This window comes from Tachyglossus aculeatus, chromosome 1 (genome assembly GCF_015852505.1).
Source record: "Tachyglossus aculeatus isolate mTacAcu1 chromosome 1, mTacAcu1.pri, whole genome shotgun sequence".
Lineage (NCBI taxonomy): Eukaryota > Metazoa > Chordata > Mammalia > Monotremata > Tachyglossidae > Tachyglossus > Tachyglossus aculeatus.
Genome location: NC_052066.1, coordinates 139,712,805 through 139,740,460, shown reverse-complemented (window position 1 = coordinate 139,740,460; position 27,656 = coordinate 139,712,805). Strand labels below are relative to the sequence as shown.

At 40.7% G+C, this 27,656-nt stretch overlaps 1 protein-coding gene across 3 annotated transcripts; it reads right to left on the bottom strand.

The window, feature by feature from the left end:
• Positions 1-5,582: 5,582 nt before the first annotated feature.
• On the bottom strand, positions 5,583-27,351 carry MORN2 (MORN repeat containing 2). Of its 3 annotated transcripts, XM_038748768.1 has the most exons (5): positions 27,265-27,351; positions 20,246-20,296; positions 12,155-12,261; positions 7,360-7,496; positions 5,583-5,837 (listed from the first exon to the last, which is right to left on the bottom strand). In XM_038748768.1, the coding sequence occupies exons 1-5, from the start codon at positions 27,269-27,271 to the stop codon at positions 5,735-5,737; spliced, it is 405 nt and encodes a 134-aa protein (XP_038604696.1). In that variant the 5' UTR covers positions 27,272-27,351; the 3' UTR covers positions 5,583-5,734. The 3 variants fall into 3 exon arrangements, with proteins under 3 accessions (XP_038604696.1, XP_038604704.1, XP_038604712.1); XM_038748776.1 differs by lacking the exon at positions 20,246-20,296; XM_038748784.1 differs by lacking the exon at positions 27,265-27,351 and having other exon boundaries at positions 12,155-12,296.
• Between the last annotated feature and the right edge of the window lie 305 nt (positions 27,352-27,656).

Below are 27,656 nucleotides of genomic sequence, written 5' to 3'. Positions count from 1 at the left end.
TGTAGCCTAATGGATAGAGCATAGGGCCGGGAGTCCAAAGGACCTGGGTTCTAATCTCAGCTCTACCGCGTACCTGCTGGGTGACCTTGGGCAAGCAGCGTGGCTCAGTGGAAAGAGCCCGGGCTTTGGAGTCAGAGGTCAGGGGTTCAAATTCCGGCTCTGCCACTTGTCAGCTGTGTGACTTTGGGCAAGTCACTTCACTTCTCTGGGCCTCAGTTCCCTCATCTGTAAAATGGGGATGAAGACTGTGAGCCCCCCGTGGGACAACCTGATCACCTTGTAACCTCCCCAGCGCTTAGAACAGTGCTTTGCACATAGTAAGCGCTTAATAAATGCCATTAAAAAAAAAGTGACGCCCAGAGTCACACAGCTAACAGTTGGCGGGGCCGGGATTTGAACCCATGACCTCTGACTCCAAAGCCCAGGCTCTTTCCACTGAGCCACGGTGCATAGTGCTCTGCCCACGGTAAGTGCTCAATAAATACGATTGACTGATTGACAGAACCTCCTGATCTGGATTCACTCCCCTGCTTGGCGCTACAAGATGGGGCCCAGTTTGGGGTATGTGAATTAGCTCTTGAGGATTTAGAGAGGCAGCATGGCTCAGTGGAAAGAGCCCGGGCTTTGGAGTCAGAGGTCATGGGTTCAAATTCCGGCTCCACCAGTTGTCAGCTGGGTGACTTTGGGCAAGTCACAACTTCTCTGTGCCTCAGTTCCCTCATCTGGAAAATGGGGATGAAGACTGTGAGCCCCCAGTGGGACAACCTGATCACCTTGTAACCTCCCCAGCGCTTAGAACCGTGCTTTGCACATAGTAAGCACTTAATAAATGCTATTATTATTATTATTATGAGAAACAGCTTGGCTCAGTGGAAAGAGCCCAGGCTTAGGAGTCAGAGGTCATGGGTTCAAACCCCAGCTCTGCCAATTGTTAGCTGTGTGACTTTGGGCAAGTCACTTAACTTCTCTGGGCCTCAGTTAACTGTAAAATGGGGATTAAGACTGTGAGCCCCCCGTGGGACAATCTGATCACCTTGTAACCTCCCCAGTGGTTAGAACAGTGCTTTGCACATAGTAAGTGCTTAATAAATGCCATTATTATTATTATTATTATTATTATTATTATTTAGGCTTTGGCTATCAGGGGTGCAGGTTAACTTGGTATAAGAAACTTGATGTTCTAGCCCCCCTTGGGTGTTCTACATTACAGTGCTCTGCACACAGTAAGCGCTCAATAAATACGATTGAATGAATGAACGAATGAATGAATGGAAATCTCGGGAACTGGAACCCACAGGCACTCAGCGCTTAGAACAGTGCTTTGCACATAGTATGTTGCCAACTTGTACTTCCGAAGCACTTAGTCCAGTGCTCTGCACACAGTAAGCGCTCAATAAATACGATTGAATGAATGAATGATGCCTGGCTACTTGCTTTGTTTTGTTCTCTGTCTCCCACTTCTAGACGGTGAGCCCACTGTTGGATAGGGACTGTCTCTGTTGCCGACTTGTCCTTTCCAAGGGCTTAGTCCAGTGCTCTGCGCACAGTAAGCGCTCAATAAATACGATTGAATGAATGAAGGAATGAATACTGCGTGCTTGGGAGAGTACATGAGAACAATAAACAGACACATTCCCTGCCCACAGTGAGCTTACGGCCCCGAGGAATCCGAGCCAGAAATAGGCAGAAAGACTAAGTCTTTTCAGGCCAAACAGCGGAGAGTCGCAGCTTGGGTAGAGTTAACGTATTTTAGCAGCGTCTCTAGGCTCTGTTAGAACAACAGACTTTTAACCTGGCCAGGATGTGATGCCATGTTGGATGAAATAATTGTGCAACGGTGCCAATCAATCAATCAATCGTATTTATTGAGCGCTTACTGTGTGCAGAGCACTGGACTAAGCGCTTGGGAAGTCCAAGTTGGCAACATATAGAGACAGTCCCTACCCAACGGCGGGCTCACAGTCTAGAAGGGGGAGACAGACAACAAAACCAAACATATTAACAAAATAAAATAAATAGAATAGATATGTACAAGTAAAATAAATCGAGTGAAATAAACAAGTAAAATAAATCGAGACGCAATGCAAGGTTTTCATAATCAATCAATCAATCAATCATATTTATTGAGAGCTTACCGTGTGCAGAGCACTGTACTAAGCGCTTGGGAAGTCCAAGTTGGCAACATATAGAGACGGTCCCTACCCAACGGCGGGCTCACAGTCTAGAAGGGGGAGACAGACAACAAAACAAAACATATTAACAAAATAAAATATATGGAATAGCTATGCACTAGTAAAATAAATCAAGTAAAATAAACAAATAAGTAAAATAAATTGAGATGCAATGCAAGGTTTTCATAATCAATCAATCAATCAATCGTATTTATTGAGTACTTAACTGTGTGCAGAGCACTGTACTAAGCACTTGGGAAGTCCAAGTTGGCAACATATAGAGATGGTCCCTACCCAACAGCAGGCTCACAGTCTAGAAGGGGGAGACAGAGAACAAAACAAAACATATTAACAAAATAAAATAGAATAGATATGTACAAGTATCAGCGCTTAGAACAGTGCTTTGCATGTAGTAAGCGCTTAACAAATACCAATCTTATTTATTATTATTATTAAGTAAAATAAATCGAGTAAAATAAACAAACAAGTAAAATAAATCGAGATGCAATGCAAGGCTTTCATAATCAATCAATCAATCAATCGTATTTATTGAGCGCTTACTGTGTGCAGAGCACTGTACTAAGCGCTTGGGAAGTAAAGTTGGCAACATATAGAGACGGTCCCTACCCAACAGTGGGTCATAAAGCAGGGTCAGTCAGGAACAAAGTCTTTGTGTTATAGGAGAACTCATTCATTCTTTCATTCAAGCAATCATATTTATTGAGCAATGACTGTGTGCAAAGCACTGTACTAAGCGCTTAGGAGTGTACAGAACAACAACAAACAGACACATTCCCTGCCCACAATGAGCTCGCAGTCTAGAGGGGCTCACAGTCTAGAGGGAACGGAGTGAACCCTTCTTTTAAAGCTTGTTGGAATAAAGTTACTCCATTTGTAGTTGTACCTCAAAGCCCCTTTCAGACCCAGATTCCTCCAAATCTGCAGGAAATAAGGTCAAGGGTCTGAATTTTCATCATCATCATAACAATAATAATGATGGCATTTATTAAGCGCTTACTATGTGCAAAGCACTGTTCTAAGCGCTGGGGAGGATACAAGGTGATCAGGTTGTCCCACGGGGGGCTCACAGTCTTCATCCCCATTTAACAGATGAAGGAACTGAGGCCCAGAGAAGTTAAGTGACTTGCCCAAAGTCACACAGCAGACAAGCGGCGGTCAGGATTTGAACCCATGACCTCTGACTCCCATCCTCATCATCATCATCATAATAACTTTGGTATTTTTGTTCTGATGACTTGACACCTGTCCACATGTTTTGGTTTGTTGTCTGTCTCCCCCTTCTAGTGTGAGCCCGTTTTTTTTTATGGCATTTATTAAGAGGTTACTATGTGCCAAGCACTGTTCTAAACTCTGGGGAGGTTACAAGGCAATCAGGTGGTCCCACAGGGGGCTCACAGTCTTCATCCCCATTTTACAGATGAGGTAACTGAGGCCCAGAGAAGTTAAGTCTTTTAGACTGAGCCCACTGTTGGGTAGGGACTGTCTCTACATGTTGCCAACTTGTACTTCCTAAGTGCTTAGTACAGTGCTCTGCACACAGTAAGCACTCAATAAGTACGATTGATTGATTGATTAAGTGACTTGCCCAAAGGCACACAGCTGACAAGTGGCGGAGCTGGGATTTGAACCCATGACCTCTGACTCCAAAGCCCGGGCTCTTTCCACTGAGCCAAGCTGCTTCTTAGGGACCGTCTCTATATGTTGCCAACTTGTACTTCCCAAGCGCTTAGTACAGTGCTCTGCACTCAATAAATAAATAACTCTCTAAAAAAATTAATAAATAATAAATAAATAAATAAATAAAACAATAAATAAATAACTCTGCATTCAAATAATAAATAAGCGCTCAATAAATATGATTGAATGAATGAATTTGTTAAGCGCTCACTATGTTCCAGGCACTGTTCTAAATCCTGGGGCAGATACAAGGTAATGGGGTTGGACGCAGTCCCTGTCCCACCTGGGGCTCCCAGTCTTCATCCCCATTTTCCAGATGAGGTAACTGAGGTACACAGAAGTGAAGTGATTTACCCAAGGTCACATAGCCGACAAGTGGCGGAGCTGGGATTAGAACCCAGGTCCTTCATCTTTTAATCTTCATCTTTTAATCTTGGAGAGTTTGAGGCCCTGAAATGGGAAATGGCCTTTAGCAAGCCAATCGATCAATCAGTGGTATTTATTGAGCGCTTACTGGGTGCAGAGCACAGTCCTAGGCGCTTGGGAGAGCACAATCTAACAGTTGGTAGACACTCTCCCTGCCCACGACCTGCTTATAATTCTCCTGGAGAGCCAGGATGGGCCCCAGAATTCCTGTAATAATCCCGGGGAACTGCCCTAGCCAGTAAAATATTCAGCCTCTCAGAATTTCCTCTGGACCAGTGCTCTGCACACAGTAAGCGCTCAATAAATACGATTGATTGATTGATTGACCAATAAACGTTTTAATTAGCTCTAAAACCCTGAAAGGAAGGTTAATGAGAGAGAACTAACTGAAAAGAGCCCCCTCCTTCCTCTCCCACTCCTCCCGTTCCCCATCCCCCCCGCCCTACCTCCTTCCCCTCCCCACAGCACCTGGATATATGTTATTACTCTATTTTATTTGTACATATTTATTCTAATTATTTTATTTTGTTAATATGTTTTGTTTTGTTGGCTGTCTCCCCCTTCTAGACTGTGAGCCTGCTGTTGGGTAGGGACCGTCTCTATTTGTTGCCAACTTGGACTTCCCAAGTGCTTAGTACAGTGCTCTGCACACAGTCAGCGCTCAATAAATACAATTGAATGAATGAATGAATATGTCTGTACAGATTTATGACTCTATTTTACTTGTACATATTTACTCTTCTAATTATTTTATTTTGTTAACATGTGTTGTTTTGTTTTCTGTCTCCCCCTTCTAGACTGTGAGCCCACTATTGGGTAGGGACCGTCTCTACATGTTACCAACTTGTACTTCCCAAGTGCTTAGTACAGTGCTCTGCACACAGTAAGCGCCCAATAAATACAATTGAATGAATGAGTGAATATGTCTGTACAGATTTATTACTCTATTTTACTTGTACATATTTATTCTTCTATTTATTTCATTTTGTTATTATGTGTTGTTTTGTTGTCTGTCTCCCCCTTCTAGACTGTGAGCCCGCTACTGGGTAGGGACCGTCTCTAGATGTTACCAACTTGTACTTCCCAAGCGCTTAGTACAGTGCTCTGCACACAGTAAGCGCTCAGTAAGCGCTCCTTCTAGACCTTAAGCCCACTGTTGGGTAGGGACCGTCTCTATATGTTGCCAACTTGGACTTCCCAAGCGCTTAGTCCAGTGCTCTGCACACAGTCAGCGCTCAATAAATCCGACTGAATGAATGCATGAATAAATCCGATCGAACGAATGAATGAATGAAGAAGAAAGGATCCTTTTTTATTCGATCGCATTATAATGTGGGGTGTACCAAGGCACTTCGGAGGAAATTTCAGGCTGACACAGAATCTGGTGGCGACAACTTCCCAAGTCCATCAGCCTTGCCTTCTAGGAGTGACAGTCAGAGCTACATCCGCAGTTTTAGTTTCAGGCCCGGTGCGGCTGTGCGATGAAAGATGCCGCTCCACTCCAGACCCTGGGTATCGGTAAACTCGCCTTCGCCTTCCACTCTGCCATAACAGAAAAAAAAAAAACAAAGTCTGTTCGCGACGAAGACCGAGGAAAATTCATCTTACACAGGCAAACAGGTAAATCCCCACCAGGCTCCGCGCCGTCTAACGCTACTGGGATTCCAGTTTTGTCTCCCTCAAACCTGGCCTGATAATAGTCATGGCATTAAATGCTCACATCACGGTAAGATACCATGGTTATCGGATCAGACACGGTCTCTGTCCCCCATGGGGTCACAATCTATCGTAGCCCCGTTTTACAGATGAGGAAACTGAGGCCCGGAGAGGTTAAGCGATCGCTTATCCCCGCACTTGGCACGGTGTCTGGCACGTAGCAAGTGCTCGATAAATGCCATCTTTTTGGTCCCACTCCCTTCTGTGAGCCCACTGTTGGGTAGGGACTGTCTCTATATGTTGCCAACTTGTACTTCCCAAGCGCTTAGTACAGTGCTCTGCACACAGTAAGCGCTCAATAAATACGATTGATTGATTCTGTGTCAACCTGATTTGCTCCTTTTATTCACCCCTCCCTCAGCCCCACGGCACTTACGTCCATAGCTGTAATTTATTTATAATAACATTAATAAAAATAGCACTTGTTAGGCGCTTACTATGTGCCAAGCACTGTTCTTAGCACTGGGGTAGAGACAAGTTAAGCAGGTAGGACACAGCCCTGTCCCACATGGGGAGATGAGGAAAAGTGGGGTTTATTCTGGGATTTGCCCAGATTAAGGAAGTCTGCCTTAGTATCTGCCCTGTAAAATAATAATTATTATTATTTTATTATATTATATCATTATATTAGATATTATAATATATTACATTTATTATTAAAATAATGATAATAATGATGGCATTTATTAAGCGCTTACTATGTGCAAAGCACTGTTCTAAGCACTGGGGAGGTTACAAGGTGATGAGGTTGTCCCACGGGGGGCTCACAGTCTTAACACCCATTTTACATATGAGGGAACTGAGGCCCAGAGAAGTGAAGTGACTTGCCCAAAGTCACACAGCTGACAATAGGCGGAGCCGGGATTTGAACCCATGACCTCTGACTCCAGAGCCCGGGCTCTTTCCTGAGCCACACTGCTGTATCTGCCCCAGTGTTTAGTAAGGGCTTAACAAATACCATAATTAGAGAAGCAGCGTGGCTCAGTGGAAAGAGCCCGGGCTTTGGAGTCAGAGGTCATGGGTTCGAATCACGACTCTGCCAATTGTCAGCTGTGTGACTTTGGGCAAGTCACTCAACTTCTCTGAGCCTCAGTTACCTCATCTGTAAAATGGGGATTAAGACTGTGAGCCCCACGTGGGACAACCTGATCATGTTATATCCCCCCCAGCACTTAGAACAGTGCTTTGCACATAGTAAGCGCTTAACAAATGCCATCATTATTATTATTAGTAGTAGTAGTAGTAGTAGTAGTAGTACAGGGCTTGGCACATAGTAAGCGCTTAACAAATATCATTTTTTTATTATTATTGTCATCATTATTAGAACCCTAGATACTTATCAACTCACTTGTTTTCACTGAAATTTCCAGAGTACTTTGCTCCATTTGGGAACGTGTAAGTGCCTATTCCGTGAAACTTGTTGTCCTTGAACTGTCCTTCGTAAACTGCTCCTGAAGGATGTTCAAGTCTGCCCGATCCATTCATCTATTTCAGAGGGAAAATGGAGAAAAAGGGTTTCAAGTTTATCAAGCTCCTATCCATAAATTGACTCGATTTCACAGGCCGATGATTCTGGAATAATTTCATCCCACCCATTTTTCAATTTGCCCCACCTCTGGTTGGGCTTCCGGGAAGAATAAGGATGACAGCAAGATCCCCCCAAAAAACTGCCACCGGGCAACAGAAATGAAAGTAAAATTTGACTCCTTCCAGAATGACGGGGGAGCCTAGCGGATAGAGCACAGGCCTGGGGGTCAGAAGGTTGTGGGTTCGAAACCTGACTCTGCCACTTGTCTGCTGTATAATAATAATAATAATGATGGTATTTGTTAAGCGCTTACTATGTGCAAAGCACTGTTCTAATCAATCAATCAATTGTATTTATTGAGCGCTTACTGTGTGCAGAGCACTGTACTAAGCGCTTGGGAAGTACAAGTTGGCAACATATAGAGACGGTCCCTACCCAACAGCGGGCTCACAGTCTAGAAGGGGGAGACAGAGAACAAAACAAAACACATTAACAAAATAAAATAAATAGAATAGATATGTACAAGTAAAATAAATAAATAAATAAGCTCTGGGGGGATCCAAGGTGATCAGGTTGTCCCACGTGGGGCTCACATTCTTCATCCCCATTTTACAGATGAAGGAACTGAGGCCCAGAGAAGTGAAGTGACTTGCCCAACTTGTCACACAGCTGACAACTGGCGGAGCCGGGATTTGAACCCATGACCTCTGACTCCAAAGCCCGGGCTCTTTCCACTGAGCCACGCTGCTTCTCTATATTCTCATTCTCTGTAGGACTCTGGGCAAGTCACTTCACTTCTCTGGGCGTCAATTTCCTCATCTATAAAATGGGGATGAAGACTGTGAGCCCCATGTGGGACCGGGACCGTGTCCAACCTGATTTGCTTGTATCCACCCCAGCGCTTAGTACCGTGCCTGGCACATTCATTCATTCATTCATTCAATCAATCGTATTTATTGAGCACTTACTGTGTGCAGAGCACTGGACTAAGCGCTTGGGAAGTCCAAGTCGGCAACACAGAGAGACGGTCCCAACCCAACAGTGGGCTCACAGTCTAGAAGGGGGAGTAAGCGCTTAACGAACACCACAGGTATTATTATTGGGTGGTACACGGGGGTGTGGGGCGAAGATGGGGAGAAGGAGAGGAGAGAAGAGTGAGGTGGTGAGAGAGACTCCGGCTCATCCTGCAGCTCCCGGGGGGGATGGTGGGAAGATGGGAATCCCCCCTAAATCTCCAGGCAGGGCCGGGGATTGGGTCCGGCTGTCTGACAAAGCTGAGGGAGGAGAAGGAGGAGGAAGGGGCTTCCCTCCGGCCCCCCAGGAGTCAAGCGGGCTCGTTAATTCATTCAATCAATCGTATTTATTGAACGCTTACCGTGTGCAGAGCACTGGACTGAGCACTTGGGAGAGTACAACATAACAACAAGCATACATCATCAATCGTATTTATTGAGCGCTTACTATGTGGGAAGTACAAATTGGCAACATATAGAGACAGTCCCTACCCAACATTGGGCTCACAGTCTAAAAGCATACAGTCTAGCTTACAGTCTAGAGGGGGAGACGGACATTAATGTAAGTAAACTGCATAGGTAATTTATATATATAAGTGATGCGGGGCTGGGAAGGGGGATAAATCAATCAATCGTATTTATTGAGCGCTTACTGTGTGCAGAGCATAAATAAATAAATAAATAAATAAATAAATAAATAAATAAATAAATAAATAAATAAATAAATAAAAATAAATAGCGCTTACTGTGTGCAGAGCATAAATAAAGGGATAAATAAATAGATAAATAAATAAATAAATAGATAGATAAATAGATAAATAAATAAATAAACAGATAACTAAATAAATACATACATACATACATACATAGATAAATAAAGGGAACAAGTCCAGGCAATGCAGAAGGGAGTGGGAGAAGGGGAAAGGAGGGCTTAGTCAGGGAAGGCCTCTTGGAGGAGACGGGCCTTCAATAAGGCTTTGAAGGTGAGGAGCGTAATCGCCCGTCGGGTATGAAGAGGGGAGGGCGTTCCAGGTCCAGGCCAGAGTTGGGATGTGGGTGGGGGGTCGGGGGCGAGAGAGACCAGATCGGGGAACGGCGAGACGGTTAATGTTAGAGGAGCGATGTGGAAGCGTGAGAAATGGTTTTGAAAATGCACCGCGGCCCAGCCAGTGGGTTAATGTGAGAAATCCGGCTCCGTCGCCTTCAAATGTTGCTGAGGACCGGTCGCCTTCAAATGTTGCTGAGGACCGTTGTGTTGGCTCGGTCTGAGGCAGTGCAAATTGCCCGGCGAGGGGTTTGGGGCATTTAAACCCTCAGCGCTTAGAACAGTGCTTTGCACATAGTAAGCGCTTTACAAATACCATTATTATCATTATTTAAAACCCAGGGGCCGCCCTGATAGAATGAAACCAGGCAGTCTAACGAGAAGTTTTTTGCAACGAATGGAAACAGAAGGCTTCACATTATAACCAAGTCACCTCTGCATTACAATCAATCAATCAATCAATCATATTTATTGAGTACTTACTGTGTGCAGAGCACTGGACTAAGCGCTTGGGAAGTACAAGTTGGCAACATATAGAGACGGTCCCTACCCAACAGTGGGCTCACAGTCTAAAAGATACAGCACTGCAACCCTTCATATGCTATCCAAATTGCGTTCTAAAATGTCATGTTTTGTTCTGAAGCGGGTATGAAAGGTACTGTTAATTTCTCTCAATCCTTTTTAGCCGTACTTTACCTTCAGATACCCACTGTTGGGTAGGGACCGTCTCTCTATGTTCCCGACTTGTACTTCCCAAGCGCTTAGTACAGTGCTCTGCACACAGTAAGCGCTCAATAAATGCAGCGTGGCTCAGTGGAAAGAGCCCGGGCTTTGGAGTCAGAGGTCATGGGTTCAAATCCCGGCTCCGCCACTTGTCAACTGGGTGACTTTGGGCAAGTTACTTCACTTCTCTGGGCCTCAGTTCCCTCATCTGGAAAATGGGGACGAAGACTGTGAGCCCCGCGTGGGACAACCTGATCACCCTGTAACCTCCCCAGCGCTTAGAACAGTGCTTTGCACTTAGAAAGCGCTTAATAAATGCCATCATTATTATTATTATTAATAATAAATGCTATTGAATGAATGAATGAATTCAGATAAAACCTCACTGTCGGTAACTCCACCTTTGATTACAAAGGACAGCATATACGCAGGTTATTCATTCATTAAATCACATTTATTGAGCGCTTACTGTGTGCAGAGCACTGTACTAAGCGCTTGGGAAGTACAAGTTTAGAACAGTGCTTTGCACATAGTAAGCGCTTAATAAATGCCATCATTATTATTATTACGAGTTGGCAACATAGAGAGATGGTCCCTACCCAACAATGGGCTCACAGTCTAGAAGGGGGAGACAGACAACAAAACAACACAAATTAACAAAATAAAATAAATAGAAGAGTAAATATATACAAGTAAAATAGAGTAATAAATCTGTACAGACATTCATTCACTCATTCAATCGTATTTATTGAGTGCTTACTGTATGCAAAGCACTGTACTAAGCGCTTGGGAAGTACAAGTTTAGAACAGTGCTTTGCACATACTAAGCACTTAATAAACGCCATCTTTATTATTATTACGAGTTGGCAACATATAGAGATGATCCCTACCCAACAACGGGCTCACAGTCTAGAAGGGGGAGACAGACAACAAAACAACACATATTAACAAAATAAAATAAATAGAAGAGTAAATATGTACAAGTAAAATAAATACAGTAATAAATCTGTACAGACATATTCATTCAATCGTATTTATTGAGCACTTACTGTATGCAGAGCACTGTACTAAGCGCTTGGGAAGTACAAGTTTAGAACAGTGCTTTGCACATAGTAAGTGCTTAATAAATGCCATCTTTATTATTAATACGAGTTTGCAACATATTGAGATGGTCCCTACCCAACAACGGGCTCTCAGTCTAGAAGGGGGAGACAGACCATAAAACAACACATATTAACAAAATAAAATAAATAGAAGAGTAACTATGTTCAAGTAAAATAAATAGAGTAATAAATCTGTACAGACATATTCATTCATTCATTCAATCGTATTTATTGAGTGCTGACTGTGTGCAGAGCACTGTACTAAGCGCTTGGGAAGTACAAGTTGGCAACATAGAGAGACGGTCCCAACCCAACAGGTGTCAAGTCATCAGAACAAAAGGTTTATGTCCCTCTCTCTCCACCCCCCCAATATGCTCCGAGATGTGTACTAGATCTATTTTTGTCTTAAATATGTATATATTTTTGTACATATTTATTACTCTATTTAGTTAGTTTAGTAGTACATATCTGTTCTATTTATTTTATTTTGTTAGTATGTTTGGTTTTGTTCTCTGTCTCCCCCTTTTAGACTGTGAGCCCACTGTTGGGTAGGGACCGTCTCTATATGTTGCCAACTTGGACTTCCCAAGCGCTTAGTACAGTGCTCTGCACACAGTAAGCGCTCAATAAATACGATTGATTGATTGATTGATTAAATATAAAGGGACTATTTCCTGCGACGCCCAGCGTTCAAGCTTAAATAAAATGAAAACTTCATATTTTGTTTCTACCTTGTCATTTTTCCAGTTTCCTACGTAGACGATTCCATTTTGGGTGGTATGAACTCCCTCTCCGTTTCTCTCAAGGGCTCCATCCGATGTCCTTGTACAGTCGCCCTCTAAAACAAAAGAATCAGGAAAAGTTCTCTGTGCTCTAAAATCCAAATGGAACAAAAATTTCAGTGAACATTGTTATTTATCAAGCACCCACTAGGTATGGGGGAAGCACAGACTAAAGTGACATTATTCCACAAGGAGCTTACATTCTACTAGAAGGAATCCTAAATATTATTATTATTATTATTATTGCATTTGTTAAGCACTTATTGTCAAGCATTCTTCTAAGCCCTGGAGTAGAACACGGTCCCTGTCATCATCATCGTATTTATTGAGCACTTACTGTGTGCACAGCACTGTACTAAGCACTTGGGAAGGACAAATTGGCAACATATAGAGACAGTCCCTACCCAACAGTGGGCTCACAGTCTAAAAGGGGGAGACAAAACCAAACATACTAACAAAATAAAATAGAATAGATATGTACACAAGGGGCTCGAAGTGACAAGTGACTTCACTTCTCTGTGCCTCAGTTCCCTCATCTGGAAAATGGGGATTAAGGCTGCGAGCCCCATATTCATTCATTCATTCATTCAATCGTATTTATTGAGCGCTTTCTGTGTGCACAGCACTGGACTAAGCGCTTGGGAAGTACTAGTTGGCAACCTATAGAGACGGTCCCTACCCAACAGCGGGCTCACAGTCTAGAAGGGGGAGACAGACAAGAGAACAAAACATATTAACAAAATAAAATAAATAGAATAAATATGTACAAATAAAATAGAGTAATAAATACGTACAAACATATATATATATATACAGGTGCTGTGGGGACAAGGACTGTGTCCAAGACTGTTTGCTTGTCTCCAAATATGGTTTCTGCTGCTTAGCAAGCCCTTAAAAATACCTGATCATTATTATCTTCAAGGAGAAAGATGAAAGACGAGATTGAAGCAACCATCAAGGCATGTCGGTATCTTTGTTGCAGACCAAATTCTACCCGAAGGGAGACCAACATTCATTCATTCCTTCATTCAATCGTATTTATTGAGCGCTTACTGTGTGCAGAGTACTGTACTAAGCGCTTGGGAAGTACAAGTTGGACAGGCGGCCCACCTGACTGTGGAGTGTGACCCTGTGATGATTTTGAGCAATTTTTTTCCTTATTAGCCACTACATTTTAACGACTGTGGAGTGTGACCCTATGATGATTTTGAGCAATTTTTTTCCTTATTAGCCAGTACATTTTAATGATTGTGGAGTGTGACCCCATGATGATTTTGAGCAATTTTTTTCCTTATTAGCCAGTACATTTTAACGACTGTGGAGTGTGACCCTATGATGATTTTGAGCAATTTTTGTCCTTATTAGCCAGTGCATTTTAACGACTGTGGAGTGACCCTATGATGATTTTGAGCAATTTTTTTCCTTATTGGCCAGTACATTTTAATGATTGTGGAGTGTGACCCTATGATGATTTTGAGCAATTTTTGTCCTTATTAGCCAGTGCATTTTAACGACTGCGGAGTGACCCTATGATGATTTTGAGCAATTTTTTTCCTTATTGGCCAGTACATTTTAACGACTGTGGCGTGTGACCCTATGATGACTTTGAGCAATTTTTGTCCTTATTAGCCAGTACATTTTAACGACTGTGGAGTGTGACCCTATGATGATTTTGAGCAATTTTTTTCCTTATTAGCCAGTACATTGTAATCAATCAATCAATCAATCAATCAATCGTATTTATTGAGCGCTTACTGTGTGCAGAGCACTGTACTAAGCACTTGGGAAGTACAAGTTGGCAGCATATAGAGACAGTCCCTACCCAACAGTGGGCTCACAGTCTAGAAGGGGGAGACAGAGAACAAAACCAAACATATTAACAAAATAAAATAAATAGAATAGATACGTACAAGTAAAATAAATAGAGTAATAAATATGTACAAACATATATACATATATATATATATATATATATATATATATATTTTTTTTTTTTTAACAACTACGCCAGTATGTCCTGATTGGAATTGAGGTAAAGCCTGCCCTAATACGCCGTAGAGTTGTAGAGAACAATTCAGTTTTTTTTAAATGGCATTTATTAAGCGCCTACTATGTGCAAAGCACTGTTCTAAGCGCTAAGCTGACTGTTCTAAGTCAGTTACATCGTGGTCCTCTCAAAATTAATCAGTGGCTAGGCCCCGACTGGTAATTAATCAATCCATCTGTATTTGAGCACTTACTGTGCATGCAGAGCACTGTACTAAGCACTTGGGAGAGAACGATATAACCAAGTTGGTAGACACATTCCCTGCCCACAAGGAGCTTAAAATCTGTCTACTTTTAGAGCAGCAGCATGGCTCAGTGGAACGAGCCCGGGCTTGGGAGTCAGAGGTCACGGGTTCGAATCCCAGCTCCGCCAATCGTCAGCTGTATGACTTTGGGCAAGTCACTTCACTTCTCTGGGCCTCTCCATCCCCCCATCTTACCTCCTTCCCTTCCCCACAACACATGTATATATGTTTGTACATATTTATTACTCTATTTATTTTACTTGTACATATCTATTCTATTTATTTTATTTTGTTAGTATGCTTGGTTTTGTTCTCTGTCTCCCCCTTTTAGACTGTGAGCCCACTGTTGGGTAGGGACTGTCTCCATATGTTGCCAACTTGGACTTCCCAAACGCTTAGTACAGTGCTCCGCACACAGTAAGCGCTCAATAAATACGATTGATTGATTGATTGATTGATTGGGCCTCAGTTACCTCATCTGTAAAATGGGGATGAAGACTGTGAGCCCCAAGTGGGACAACCTGATCACTTTGTATCCTCCCCAGAGCTTAGAACGGTGCTTTGCACAAATAAATGCCATCATTATTATCACCTTGTATCCTCCCCAGAGCTTAGGACAGTGCTTTGCACATAGTAAACGCTTAACAAATGCCATTATTATTATTAATAGACGTGATTAAACTATTTTAAAGCTTTTGTATTAATACTAAAAAATCCATATATATGTGAATGGCTAAGCTATACTTCCCCAATGTTACTAGTTAAAAAAAAAATTGTGGCCTGCCAAATTACGGATTTCTGGTCAGTCAGCCGTACTTATTGAGCACTTACCTGGGTGTAGAGCACTGTATTAAGTGCTTGGGATAACAGGTACATTCCCTGCCCACCATGAGCTCACAGAGGGGGAGGCAGACATAAATATAATTAAACAGATTTTGGTTATGTACCTAAGCGTGATAGGGGTTTGGGTGGGGGTGAATAAGGGGAGCAAATCTGGGTGACCCGCAGAAAGGAGTGGGAGAAAGGGAAATGAGGGCCCTACTCCTAAAAAATAACTAATGGGAACTAATAATCCCAACTGGATTATAATTCCATCTCTGCCACTTGCTGCACCTCGGACAGCTCGCTTAATTTTGGGGGGCCCTCAGTTGCCTCGCCTGTAAAATGGGCATTAAACGTCCGATCTCCCTCCACCTTGGACTGAATGCCTATATGGCAGGGACTATGCTTGATCTAATTATCTTGTATCTACCCCAGGCCTAATCCCATTGATTGGATTGTAGTAAGTGCTTAATAACGATCGCAATTCTTATTATTACTATTGTTTGGCCCTCGCTCTAGCCAGAGCACTCCAGGATCGACTTGAATATCTCTGGCTGAACACTCCTGGATTCATTCATTTAGAGAAGCGGCGTGGCTCAGTGGAAAGAGCCCGGGCTTTGGAGTCAGAGGTCCCGGGTTCAAATCCCGGCTCTGCCAATTGTCGGCTGTGTGATTTGGGGCAAGTCACTTCATCCATTCATTCAATCGTATTTATTGAGCGCTTACTGTGTGCAGAGCACTGGACTAAGCGCTTGGGACGTACAAGTCGGCAACATATAGAGACGGTCCCTACCCAACAACGGGTTCACAGTCTAGAAGCAGCGTGGCTCTGTGGAAAGATCCCGGGCCTTGGAGTTAGAGGTCATGGGTTCAAATCCCGGCTCCGCCAATTGTCAGCTGTGTGACTTTGGGCAAGTCACTTCACTTCTCTGGGCCTCAGTTCCCTCATCTGTAAAATGGGGCTGAAGACTGGGAGCCCCCCGTGGGACAACCTGATCACTTTGTAACCTCCCCAGCGCTTAGAACGGTGCATTGCACATAGTAAGTGCTTAATAAATGCCATCATCATTATTATTATTATTAGAAGGGGGAGGCAGACAACAAAACAAAACAAGTAAACAGGTGAAACTGTATTAAGTGCTTGGAAAAATACAATACAACAACAAACAGTGGCGTTCCTTGCCCACAACATACATTTGCATCCGGAGATGGAGACGGGAGAAGCAGCTAGTACTGGCTCTGCCATGTGTCTGCCGTGTGACCTTGGGCAAGTCACTGAACTTCCCTGAGCCTCAGTTCCCTCATTTGCAAAATGGGGATTTCAATGCCCATTTTCCCTCCTATTGAGACCGTGAGCCCACTTCACTTCTCTGGGCCTCAGTTCCCTCATCTGTAAAATGGGGATGAAGACTGGGAGCCCCCCGTGGGACAACCTGATCACCTTGTAACCTCCCCGGCGCTTAGAACAGTGCTTTGCACACAGTAAGCGCTTAATAAATGCCATTATTATTATATTCAATCGTATTTATTGAGCGCTTACAGTGTGCAGAGCACTGGACTAAGCGCTTGGGAAGGACAAGTTGGCAACATATTCATTCAATCGTATTTATTGAGCACTTACTGTGTGCAGAGCGCACAACATATAGAGATGGTCCCTACCCAACAACGGGCTCTGGGCATGGACTGTGTCCAACATTATTAAAACAGTGCCTTAATACAAAACACAAAACAAAAAAAACCCAATTATACATTCATTAATTCTGACTCTCCCATTTGTAAACACATAGGTCTCGGGACCACAGCATGTCAGTATATTGTGTCGTACTCTCCCAAGTGTTTAATATATTGCTCTGCCCACAGTAAGCGCTCAATAAATACGATCGAATGAATGAACACAAGCTTTGATTCACAGCCTCCGTCTAGACTGTAAGTTCATGGTGGAAGGGGAATGTGTCTATTTATTGTTACACTGTACTTTCCCAAGCTCTGCTCACAGTAAGCACTCAATAAATATGATTTAATTCACAGCCCGGCAAAGCAGACGCAATCATTATAGCACAACAGAGACAGGAAAAGTATTCTTTATAGAGTCTATCATCTATAGAATCCACTATAGCACAACAGAGACAGGAAAAGTATTCCCTATAGAGTCTATCTATAGAATCTGCCTATCTTCCCAATTAGATTATTCATTCATTCATTTAATCGTATTTATTGAGCGCTTGCTGTGTGCAGAGCACTGTACTAAGCGCTTGGGAAGTACAAGTTGGCAACATATAGAGACGGTCCCTACCCAACAATGGGCTCACAGTCTAGAAATTATGAGATTATGAGCTCCTTGAAGGCAGAGACCATCTTTAACTTCCTCTCTACTTTCCAAGAACTTTGTATGGTGCTGTGCATCCATTAGCCACTCTACAATCAATCAATCAATCAATCGTATTTATTGAGCACTTACTGTGTGCAGAGCACTGTACTAAGCGCTTGGGAAGTACAAGTTGGCAACATAGAGAGACGGTCCCTACCCAACAGTGGGCTCACACTCTACAAATATGAGATGGACCGACAGATTAATCCACCAGTGTTACCGCACCGATGCATCAGGACGCTAACGTTTTCAATGCAAAATCAAAACACCAAAGTGGTTTCTACACCCAAAAAGCTGCATGGCGGAGTGGATGAGTATGGGCCCGGGACTCAGAAAGACCTGGGTTCTAATCCTGCCTCCACCACGTCCGCTGGGCGACACTGGCCAAGTCGCTTAATTTCTCTGGACCTCAGTTACCTCATCTGTAAAATGGGGATTAAGAGTGTGAGCCCCGCGTGGGACAGGGACAGTGTCCAACCTGATTCACTCGTCATTTCTCCCGTGCTTAGAAACAGTGCCGGCACATTAGAGAAGCAGCGTGGCTCAGTGGAAAGAGCACGGGCTTTGGAGTCAGAGGTCATGGGTTCGAATTCCAACTCCGCCACATGTCTGCTGTGTGACCTTGGGCAAGTCACTTAACATCTCTGAGCCTCAGTTACCTCATCTGTAAAATGGGGATTAAGACTGTGAGCCTCATGTGGGACAACTTGATCACCTTGTATCCCCCCTGGCACTTAGAACAGTGCTCTGCACATAGTAAGTGCTTAACAAATGCCATTATTATTAGTAGTAGTAGTAAACGCTTAACAAATTCATTCATTCATTCATTCAATCGTATTTATTGAGCACTTACTGTGTGCAGAGCACTGTACTAAGCATTTCGGAAGTACAAGTTGGCATTTTTAGTACTAGTTGGCTACCATCATCATTATTATTATCTGCTTAGAATAGTGTTTGGTTTATAGTAAGCGCTTAACAAGTACCATCATTATTATTATTATCTGCTTAGAATGGTGCTTGGCTTTTAGTAAGCGGATAACAAGTACCATCATTATTATTATTATCTGCTTAGAATAGTGCTTGGCTTATAGTAAGCACATAACAAGTACCATCACCATTATTATTATCTGCTTAGAATAGTGCTTGGCTTATAGTAAGCGCATAACAAGTACCGTCATTAGCATTATTATCTGCTTAGAATAGTGCTTGGCTTATAGTAAGCGCATAACAAGTACCATCATTATTATTACTATTATCTGCTTAGAATAGTGCTTGGCTTTTAGTAAGCACGTAACAAGTACCATCATCATTATTATTATCTGCTTAGAATAGTGCTTGGCTTATAGTAAGCGCATAACAAGTACCATCGTTATCATTATTATCTGCTTAGAATAGTGCTTGGCTTATGGTAAGCGCATAACAAGTACCATCATTATTATTATTACGTGCTTAGAGTAGTGCTTGGCTTTTAGTAAGTGCATAACAAGTACCATCATTATTATTATTATCTGGTTAGAATAGTGCTTGGCTTATAGTAAGTGCATAACAAGTACCATCATTATTATTGTTATCTGCTTAGAATAGTGCTTGGCTTATAGTAAGCACATAACAAGTACCATCATTATTATTGTTATCTGCTTAGAGTAGTGCTTGGCTTTTAGTAAGCACATAACAAGTACCATCATTATCATTGTTATCTGCTTAGAATAGTGCTTGGCTTATAGTAAGTGCATAACAAGTACCATCATTATTGTTGTTATCTGCTTAGAATAGTGCTTGGCTTTCAGTAAGCGCATAACAAGTACCATCATCATTATTATTATCTGCTTAGAATAGTGCTTGGCTTATAGTAAGAGCATAACAAGTACCACCATCATTATTATTGTTATCTGCTTAGAGTAGTGCTTGGCTTTTAGTAAGTGCATAACAAGTACCATCATAATTATTATTATCTGCTTAGAGTAGTGCTTAGCTTATAGTAAGCGCATAACAAGTACCATCATCATTATTATTATCTGCTTAGAATAGTGCTTGGCTTATAGTAAGCGCATAACAAGTACCATCATTATCATTATTATCTGCTTAGAATAGTGCTTGGCTTATAGTAAGCGCATAACAAGTACCATCACCATTATTATTATCTGCTTACAATAGTGCTTGGCTTATAGTAAGCACATAAGTACCACCATCATTATTATTGTTATCTGCTTAGAGTAGTGCTTGGCTTTTAGTAAGTGTATAACAAGTACCATCATTATTATTATTATCTGCTTAGAGTAGTGCTTAGCTTATAGTAAGCGCATAACAAGTACCATCATCATTATTATTATCTGCTTAGAATAGTGCTTGGCTTATAGTAAGCGCATAACAAGTACCATCATTATCATTATTATCTGCTTAGAATAGTGCTCGGCTTATAGTAAGCGCATAACAAGTAATGATGGCATCATTATTATTATCTGCTTAGAATAGTGCTTGGCTTATAGTAAGTGCATAACAAGTACCATCATTATTATCATTATCACTCTGGGTAAAATTACAGCTTAAAAGGTTCCTTACCATACTTATCCCCATTTGGGAAAATGAAGGATATTTTATACACTTCGGAATCTGTTTAATGAAGAAGAAACAGTTGGATTTGAGCTGTTAAGATTCTCCCTCCACGCGGCCCCGAAGACTCTGGGATAGAGAGAGGTACCCAACCTGTTCATCCTTCTAGTGGACCCTCCCAATGGAAAGAGCCCATTATTGTTCCCTGCGCCTCAGTTACCTCATCTGTAAAATGGGGAGTAAAGACTGTGAGCCCCACGTGGGACAACCTGATCACCTTGTCTCTCCCCCAGCGCTTAGAACAGTGCTTGGCACATAGTAAGTGCTTAACAAATACCATCATTAATGGTAGGAGGACTGAGCCCCCTCCCTCTCCCTCCATCCCCCCCGCCTTACCTCCTTCCCTTCCCCACAGCACCTGTATATATGTATATATGTTTGTATGTATTTATTACTCTATTTATTTATTTATTTATTTTATTTGTACATATCTATTCTATTTATTTTATTTTGTTAATATGTTTGGCTTTGTTCTCTGTCTCCCCCTTCTAGACTGTGAGCCCATTGTTGGGTAGGGACCGTCTCTATATGTTGCCAACTTGGACTTCCCAAGTGCTTAGTACAGTGCTCTGCACACAGTAAGCGCTCAATAAATACGATTGAATGATTGATTGATTAACAAATACCATCATTAATGGTAGGAGGAGGACTGAGCCCCCTCCTCCCCCTCTCCATCCCCCCCACCTTACCTCCTTCCCCTCCCCACAGCACCTGTATATATGGATATATGTTTGTACATATTGATTACTCTATTTATTTATTTGATTTGTACATATTTATTCTATTTATTTTATTTGGTTAATATGTTTGGTTTTGTTCTCTGTCTCCCCCTTCTAGCCTGTGAACCCACTGTTGGGTAGGGACCGTCTCTATATGTTGCCGACTTGTACTTCCCAAACGCTTAGTACAGTGCTCTGCACACAGTAAGCGCTCAGTAAATATGATTGAATGAATGAATGAATATTATTACCTCAGCACTTAGAACAGTGCTTGGCATATAGTAAGAGCTTAACAAATACCATCATTATTATTACTATCTCAGTGCTTAGAACAGTGCTTGGCACATAGTAAGCGCTTAACCAATACCATCCTAGGCTTGGGAGTCAGAGGTCTTGGGTTCTAATTCCAGCTCCCCTGCTTGTCAGCTGTGTGGCTTTGGGCAAGTCACTTCACTTCTCTGGGCCTCAGTTCCCTCATCTGGAAAATGGGGATGAAGACTGTGAGCCCCCCGTGGGACAACCTGATTACCTTGCAACCCCCCCAGCGCTTAGAACAGTGCTTGGCACATAGTAAACGCTTAACAAATGCCATCATTATTTTATAGAGAAGTAGTGTGGCTCAGTGGAAAGAGCACGGGCTTGGGAGTCAGAGGTCATGGGTTCAAATCCCACTCCTCCACTTGTCAGCTGTGTAACTTTGGGCAAGTCGCTTAACTTCTCTGTGCCTCAGTTCCCTCATCTGTAAAATGGGAATTAAGACTGTGAGCCCCACATGGGACAACCTGATTAGATTGTATCTACCTCAGCGCTTAGAACAGTGCTTGGCACATTATAATAACAATGATGATGGTATTTGTTAAGCGCTTACTATGTGCCAATCACCGTTCTAAGCACTGGGGAGGTTACAAGGTGATCAGATTGTCCCATGTCGGGCTCACAGTCTTCATCCCCATTTTACAGATGAGGCAACTGAGACCCAAAGAAGTGAAGTGACTTGCCCCAAGTCACACAGCTAACAAGCGGCGGAGCTGGGATTTGAACCCACGACCTCTGACTCCCAAGCCCAGGCTCTTTCCACTGAGCCACACTGCTTCTCTATAGTAAGCGTTTAACAAATACCATTATTATTATTATCATTATTATTATTAGAGAAGCAGCATCTATAGTAAGCGCTTAACACATATCATTATTATTATCATCATCATCATTATTATTTTATTATCATTATTAGAGAAGCAGCATGGCTCTGTGGAAAGAGCCCAGGCTTTAGAGTCAGAGGTCATGGGTTCAAATCCCACCTCTACCAATTGTCAGCTGTGTGACTTTGGGCAAGTCACTTCACTTCTCTGGGCCTCAGTTCCCTCGTCTGTCAAATGGGGATGAAGACTGTGAGTCCCCCGTGGGACAACCTGATCACCTTGTAACCTCCCCAGTCATTCATTCATTCATTCATTCATTCAATCCTATTTATTGAGCGCTCAATAAATACGATTGATTAATAAATGCTATGATCCTCCTCATCATCATTATAGGTGCTCTTCGACTGACTGGAGGGATCTCAGTTCCCTCATCTGTAAAGTGGGGATGAAGACTGTGAGCCCCCCGTGGGACAACCTGATCACCTTGTATCCCCCCAGCGCTTAGAGCAGTGCTTGGCACATAGTAAGCGCTTAATAAACGCTACAATCCTCCTCATCATTATAGGCACTCTTCGACTGACTGACTGGAGGGATCTCAGTTCCCTCATCTGTAAAATGGGGATGAAGACTGTGAGCCCCCCGTGGGACAACCTGATCACCTTGTATCCCCCCAGCGCTTAGAACAGTGCCTGGCACGTAGTAAGCGCTTAACAAATACCAACATTAGTATTATTATTCTCTGTGCCTCAGTTCCCTCATCTGTCAAGTGGGGATGAAGACTGTGAGCCCCCCGTGGGACAACCTGATCACCTTGTATCCACCCAGCGCTTAAAACAGTGCCTGGCACATAGTAAGCGTTTAATACCAACATTATTATTATTATTGTCTGTGCCTCAGTTCCCTCATCTGTCAAGCGGGGATGAAGACTGTAAGCCCCACGTGGGACAACCTGATCACCTTGTATCCTCCCCAGTGCTTAGAACAGTGCTTTGCACATAGGAAGCAATTAACAAATACCAACATTATTATTATTATTCTCTGTGCCTCAGTTCCCTCATCTGTAAAATGGGGATGAAGACTGTGAGCCCCCCGTGGGACAACCTGATCACCTTGTATCCTCCCCAGCGCTTAGAGCAGTGCTTTGCACGTAGGAAGCGATTAACAAATACCAACATTATTATCATTATTCTCTGTGCCTCAGTTCCCTCATCTGTCAAGTGGGGGTGAAAACTGTGAGCCCCCCGTGGGACAACCTCATCACCTTGTAACCTCCCCAGCACTTAGAGCAGTGCTTTGCACATAGTAAGCGCTTAATCAATCAATCATATTTATTGAGTGCTTACTGTGTGCAGAGCACTGGACTAAGCGCTGGGGAAGTCCAAGTTGGCAACATATAGAGACGGTCCCTACCCAACAGCGGGCTCACAGTCTAGAAGGGGGAGACAGAGAACAAAAGAAAACAAAATAACAAAATAAAATAAATTAACAAACATATTTAAAAAAATAAAAGACTAAAAGACAACAAATACCAACATTATTATCATTAACAAATACCATTATTATTATTATTATCATTATTATTATTATTATTATCTCCTCACCGAATACCATTATTATTATTATTATTATGATCTCCTGGCCGAATACTATTATTATTATCATTATTACCAACATTATTATCATGAACAAATACCATTATTGTTATTATTATTATTATGATCTCCTCACCAAATACCATTATTATTATTAGTATTATCTCCTCACCGAATACCATTATTATTATTATTATTATATCCTCACCGAATACTATTATTATTATTATTACCAACATTATTATCATGAACAAATACCATTATTGTTATTATTATTATTATGATCTCCTCACCGAATACCATTATTATTATTATCTCCTCACCGAATACCATTATTATTATTATTATTATTATTGTTGTTTCCTCACCGAATACTATTATTATTATTATTATTATTACCAACATTATTATCATGAACAAATACCATTATTGTTATTATTATTATGATCCCCTCACCGAATACCATTATTATTATGATGATGATCTCCTCACCGAATACCATTATTATTATTATTATCTCCTCGCCGAATACTATTATTATTATTATTACCAACATTATTATCATGAACAAATACCATTATTATTATTATTATGATCTCCTCACCGAATACCATTATTATAATTATTATTATTATCTCCTCACTGAATACCATTATTATTCTTATTATTATTATGATCTCCTCACCGAATACTACTATTATTATTATTACCAACATTATCATGAACAAATACCATTATTGTTATTATTATTATTATGCTCTCTTCACCAAATACCATCATTATTATTATTATCTCCTCACCGAATACCATTATTATTATTATTATTATTATGATATCCTCACCGAATACTATTATCATTATTATTACTAACATTATTATCATGAACAAATACCATTATTGTTATTATTATTATCATGATCTCCTTACCGAATACCATTATTATTGTTATTATGATCTCCTCACCGAATACCATTATTATTATTATTGTTATCTCCTCACCGAATACTATTATTATTATTATTATTATTATCATCAACATTATTATCATGAACAAATACCATTATTGTTATTATTATTATTATGATCTCCTCACCGAATAGTATTATTATTATTATTGTTATCATCAACATTATTATCATGAACAAATACCATTATTGTTATTATTATTATTATGATCTCCTCACCGAATACCATTATTATTATTATCTCCTCACCGAATACCATTATTATTATTATTATTATTATATCCTCACGGAATACTATTATTATTATTATTACCAACATTATTATCATGAACAAATACCATTATTGGTATTATTATTATGATCTCCTCACCGAATACCATTATTATTATTATTATTATCTGCTCACCGAATACCATTATTATTCTTCTTATTATTATGATCTCCTCACCGAATACTACTATTATTATTATTATTACCAACATTATTATCATGAACAAATACCATCATTGTTATCATTATTATTATGATCTCCTCACCGAATACATTATTATTATTATTATGATCTCCTCACCGAATACTATTATTATTATTATTATTATTTCCTCACCGAATATTATCATTATTATTATTATTACCAACATTATTGTCATGAACAAATACCACTATTGTTATTATTATGATGATGATCTCCTCACCGAATACCATTATTATTATGATCTCCTCACCGAATACCATTATTATTATTATTATTATTATGATCTCCTCACCGAATACCATTATTATTATTATTATTATTACCAACATTATTATCATGAACAAATACCATTATTGTTATTATTATTATTATGGTCTCCTCACCGAATACCATTATTATTATTATTATGATCTCCTCACCGAATACCATTATTATTATGATGATGATGATGATCTCCTCACCGAATACTATTATTATTATCATTATTATTATTACCAACATTATTGTCATGAACAAATACCATTATTGTTATTATTATTATTATGATGATCTCCTCACTGAATACCATCATTATTATAATTATGATCTCCTCACCGAATACCATTATTATTAATATTATGATCTCCTCACCGAATACTATTATTATTATTACCCACATCATTATCATGAACAAATACCATTATTGTTATTATTATTATGATCTCACCGAATACCATTATTATTATGATGATGATCTCCTCACCGAATACTATTATTATCATTATTATTACCAACATTATTGTCATGAACAAATACCATTATTGTTATTATTATTATGATGATGATCTCCTCACTGAATACCATCATTATTATTATTATGATCTCCTCACCGAATACCATTATTATTAATATTATGATCTCCTCACCGAATACTATTATTATTATTACCCACATAATTATCATGAACAAATACCATTATTGTTATTATTATTATGATCTCACCGAATACCATTATTATTATGATGATGATCTCCTCACCGAATACTATTATTATTATTATTACCAACATTATTATCATGAACAAATACCATTATTGTTATTATTATGATGATGATCTCCTCACCGAATACCATTATTATTATTATTATGATCTCCTCACCGAATACCATTATTATTTTTATTATTATGATCTCCTCACCGAATACTATTATTATTATTATTATTACCAACATTATTATCATGAACAAATACCATTGTTGTTATTATGATGATGATCTCCTCACCGAATACCATTATTATTATTATTATGATCTCCTCACCGAATACCATTATTATTATTATTATTATCTCACCGAATACTATCATTATTATTATTATTACCAACATTATTATCATGAACAAATACCATTATTGTTATTATTATTATTATGATCTCACCGAATACCATTATTATTATTATTATTATTATCTCCTCACCGAATACTATTATTATTATTACCAACATTATTATCATGAACAAATACCGTTATTGTTATTATTATTATTATGATCTCCTCACCGAATACTATTATTATTATTATGATCTCCTCACCGAATACCATTATTATTATTATTATTATGATCTCCTCACCGAATACTATTATTATTATCATTACCAACATTATTGTCATGAACAAATACCATTATTGTTATTATTATGATCTCCTCACCGAATACCATTATCATTATTATTATGATCTCCTCACCGAATACCATTATTATTATTATTATTATGATCTCCTCACCGAATACTATTATTATTATCATTACCAATATTATTATCATGAACAAATACCATTATTGTTATTATTATGATCTCACCGAATACTATTATTATTATTATTATGATCTCCTCACGGAATACCATTATTATTATGATGATGATCTCCTCACCGAATACCATTATTATTATTATTACCAACATTATTATCATGAGCAAATACCATTATTGTTATTATTATTATGATCTCACCGAATACCATTATTATTATCTCACCGATTATTATTATTATTATTATTATTATTATTATTATTATTATTATTATTATTAATCTCCTCACCGGCCATTGGGCAACCCAAGGGGCCGTCGAGGCCGCGGAGGCTTCTGGGAGCCCGTGAGGCCAAGCAGGCCTGGCGCCGCCCGCCCGGTTGCCGGGGTAACGGCGCCTCGCCCTCACCCGGAAGTAGAACCCGGGGGTCGCCGGGAGCGGCTGGGCCAATCAGGGGCCGAGCAGCGTCCGCGAGGCCCGAGGCCCTGAGGGGAGCTGAGGCGCGCGCGCGCGGCCCGGAGGCCCCACGGCTGGTGAGGGAGCCGAGCTCGCGGGGGCTTCTGGGGCCCACCGGAAGTGGGCAATGAGGGGAGGCCTCCTGCCCAGTGGGGGAGGGGAGGGGAGGGGGGGCACTGTACTGGACGCTCAGGCTGGGCCTGACGAGGGGGGGTGTGTCTGTGCCA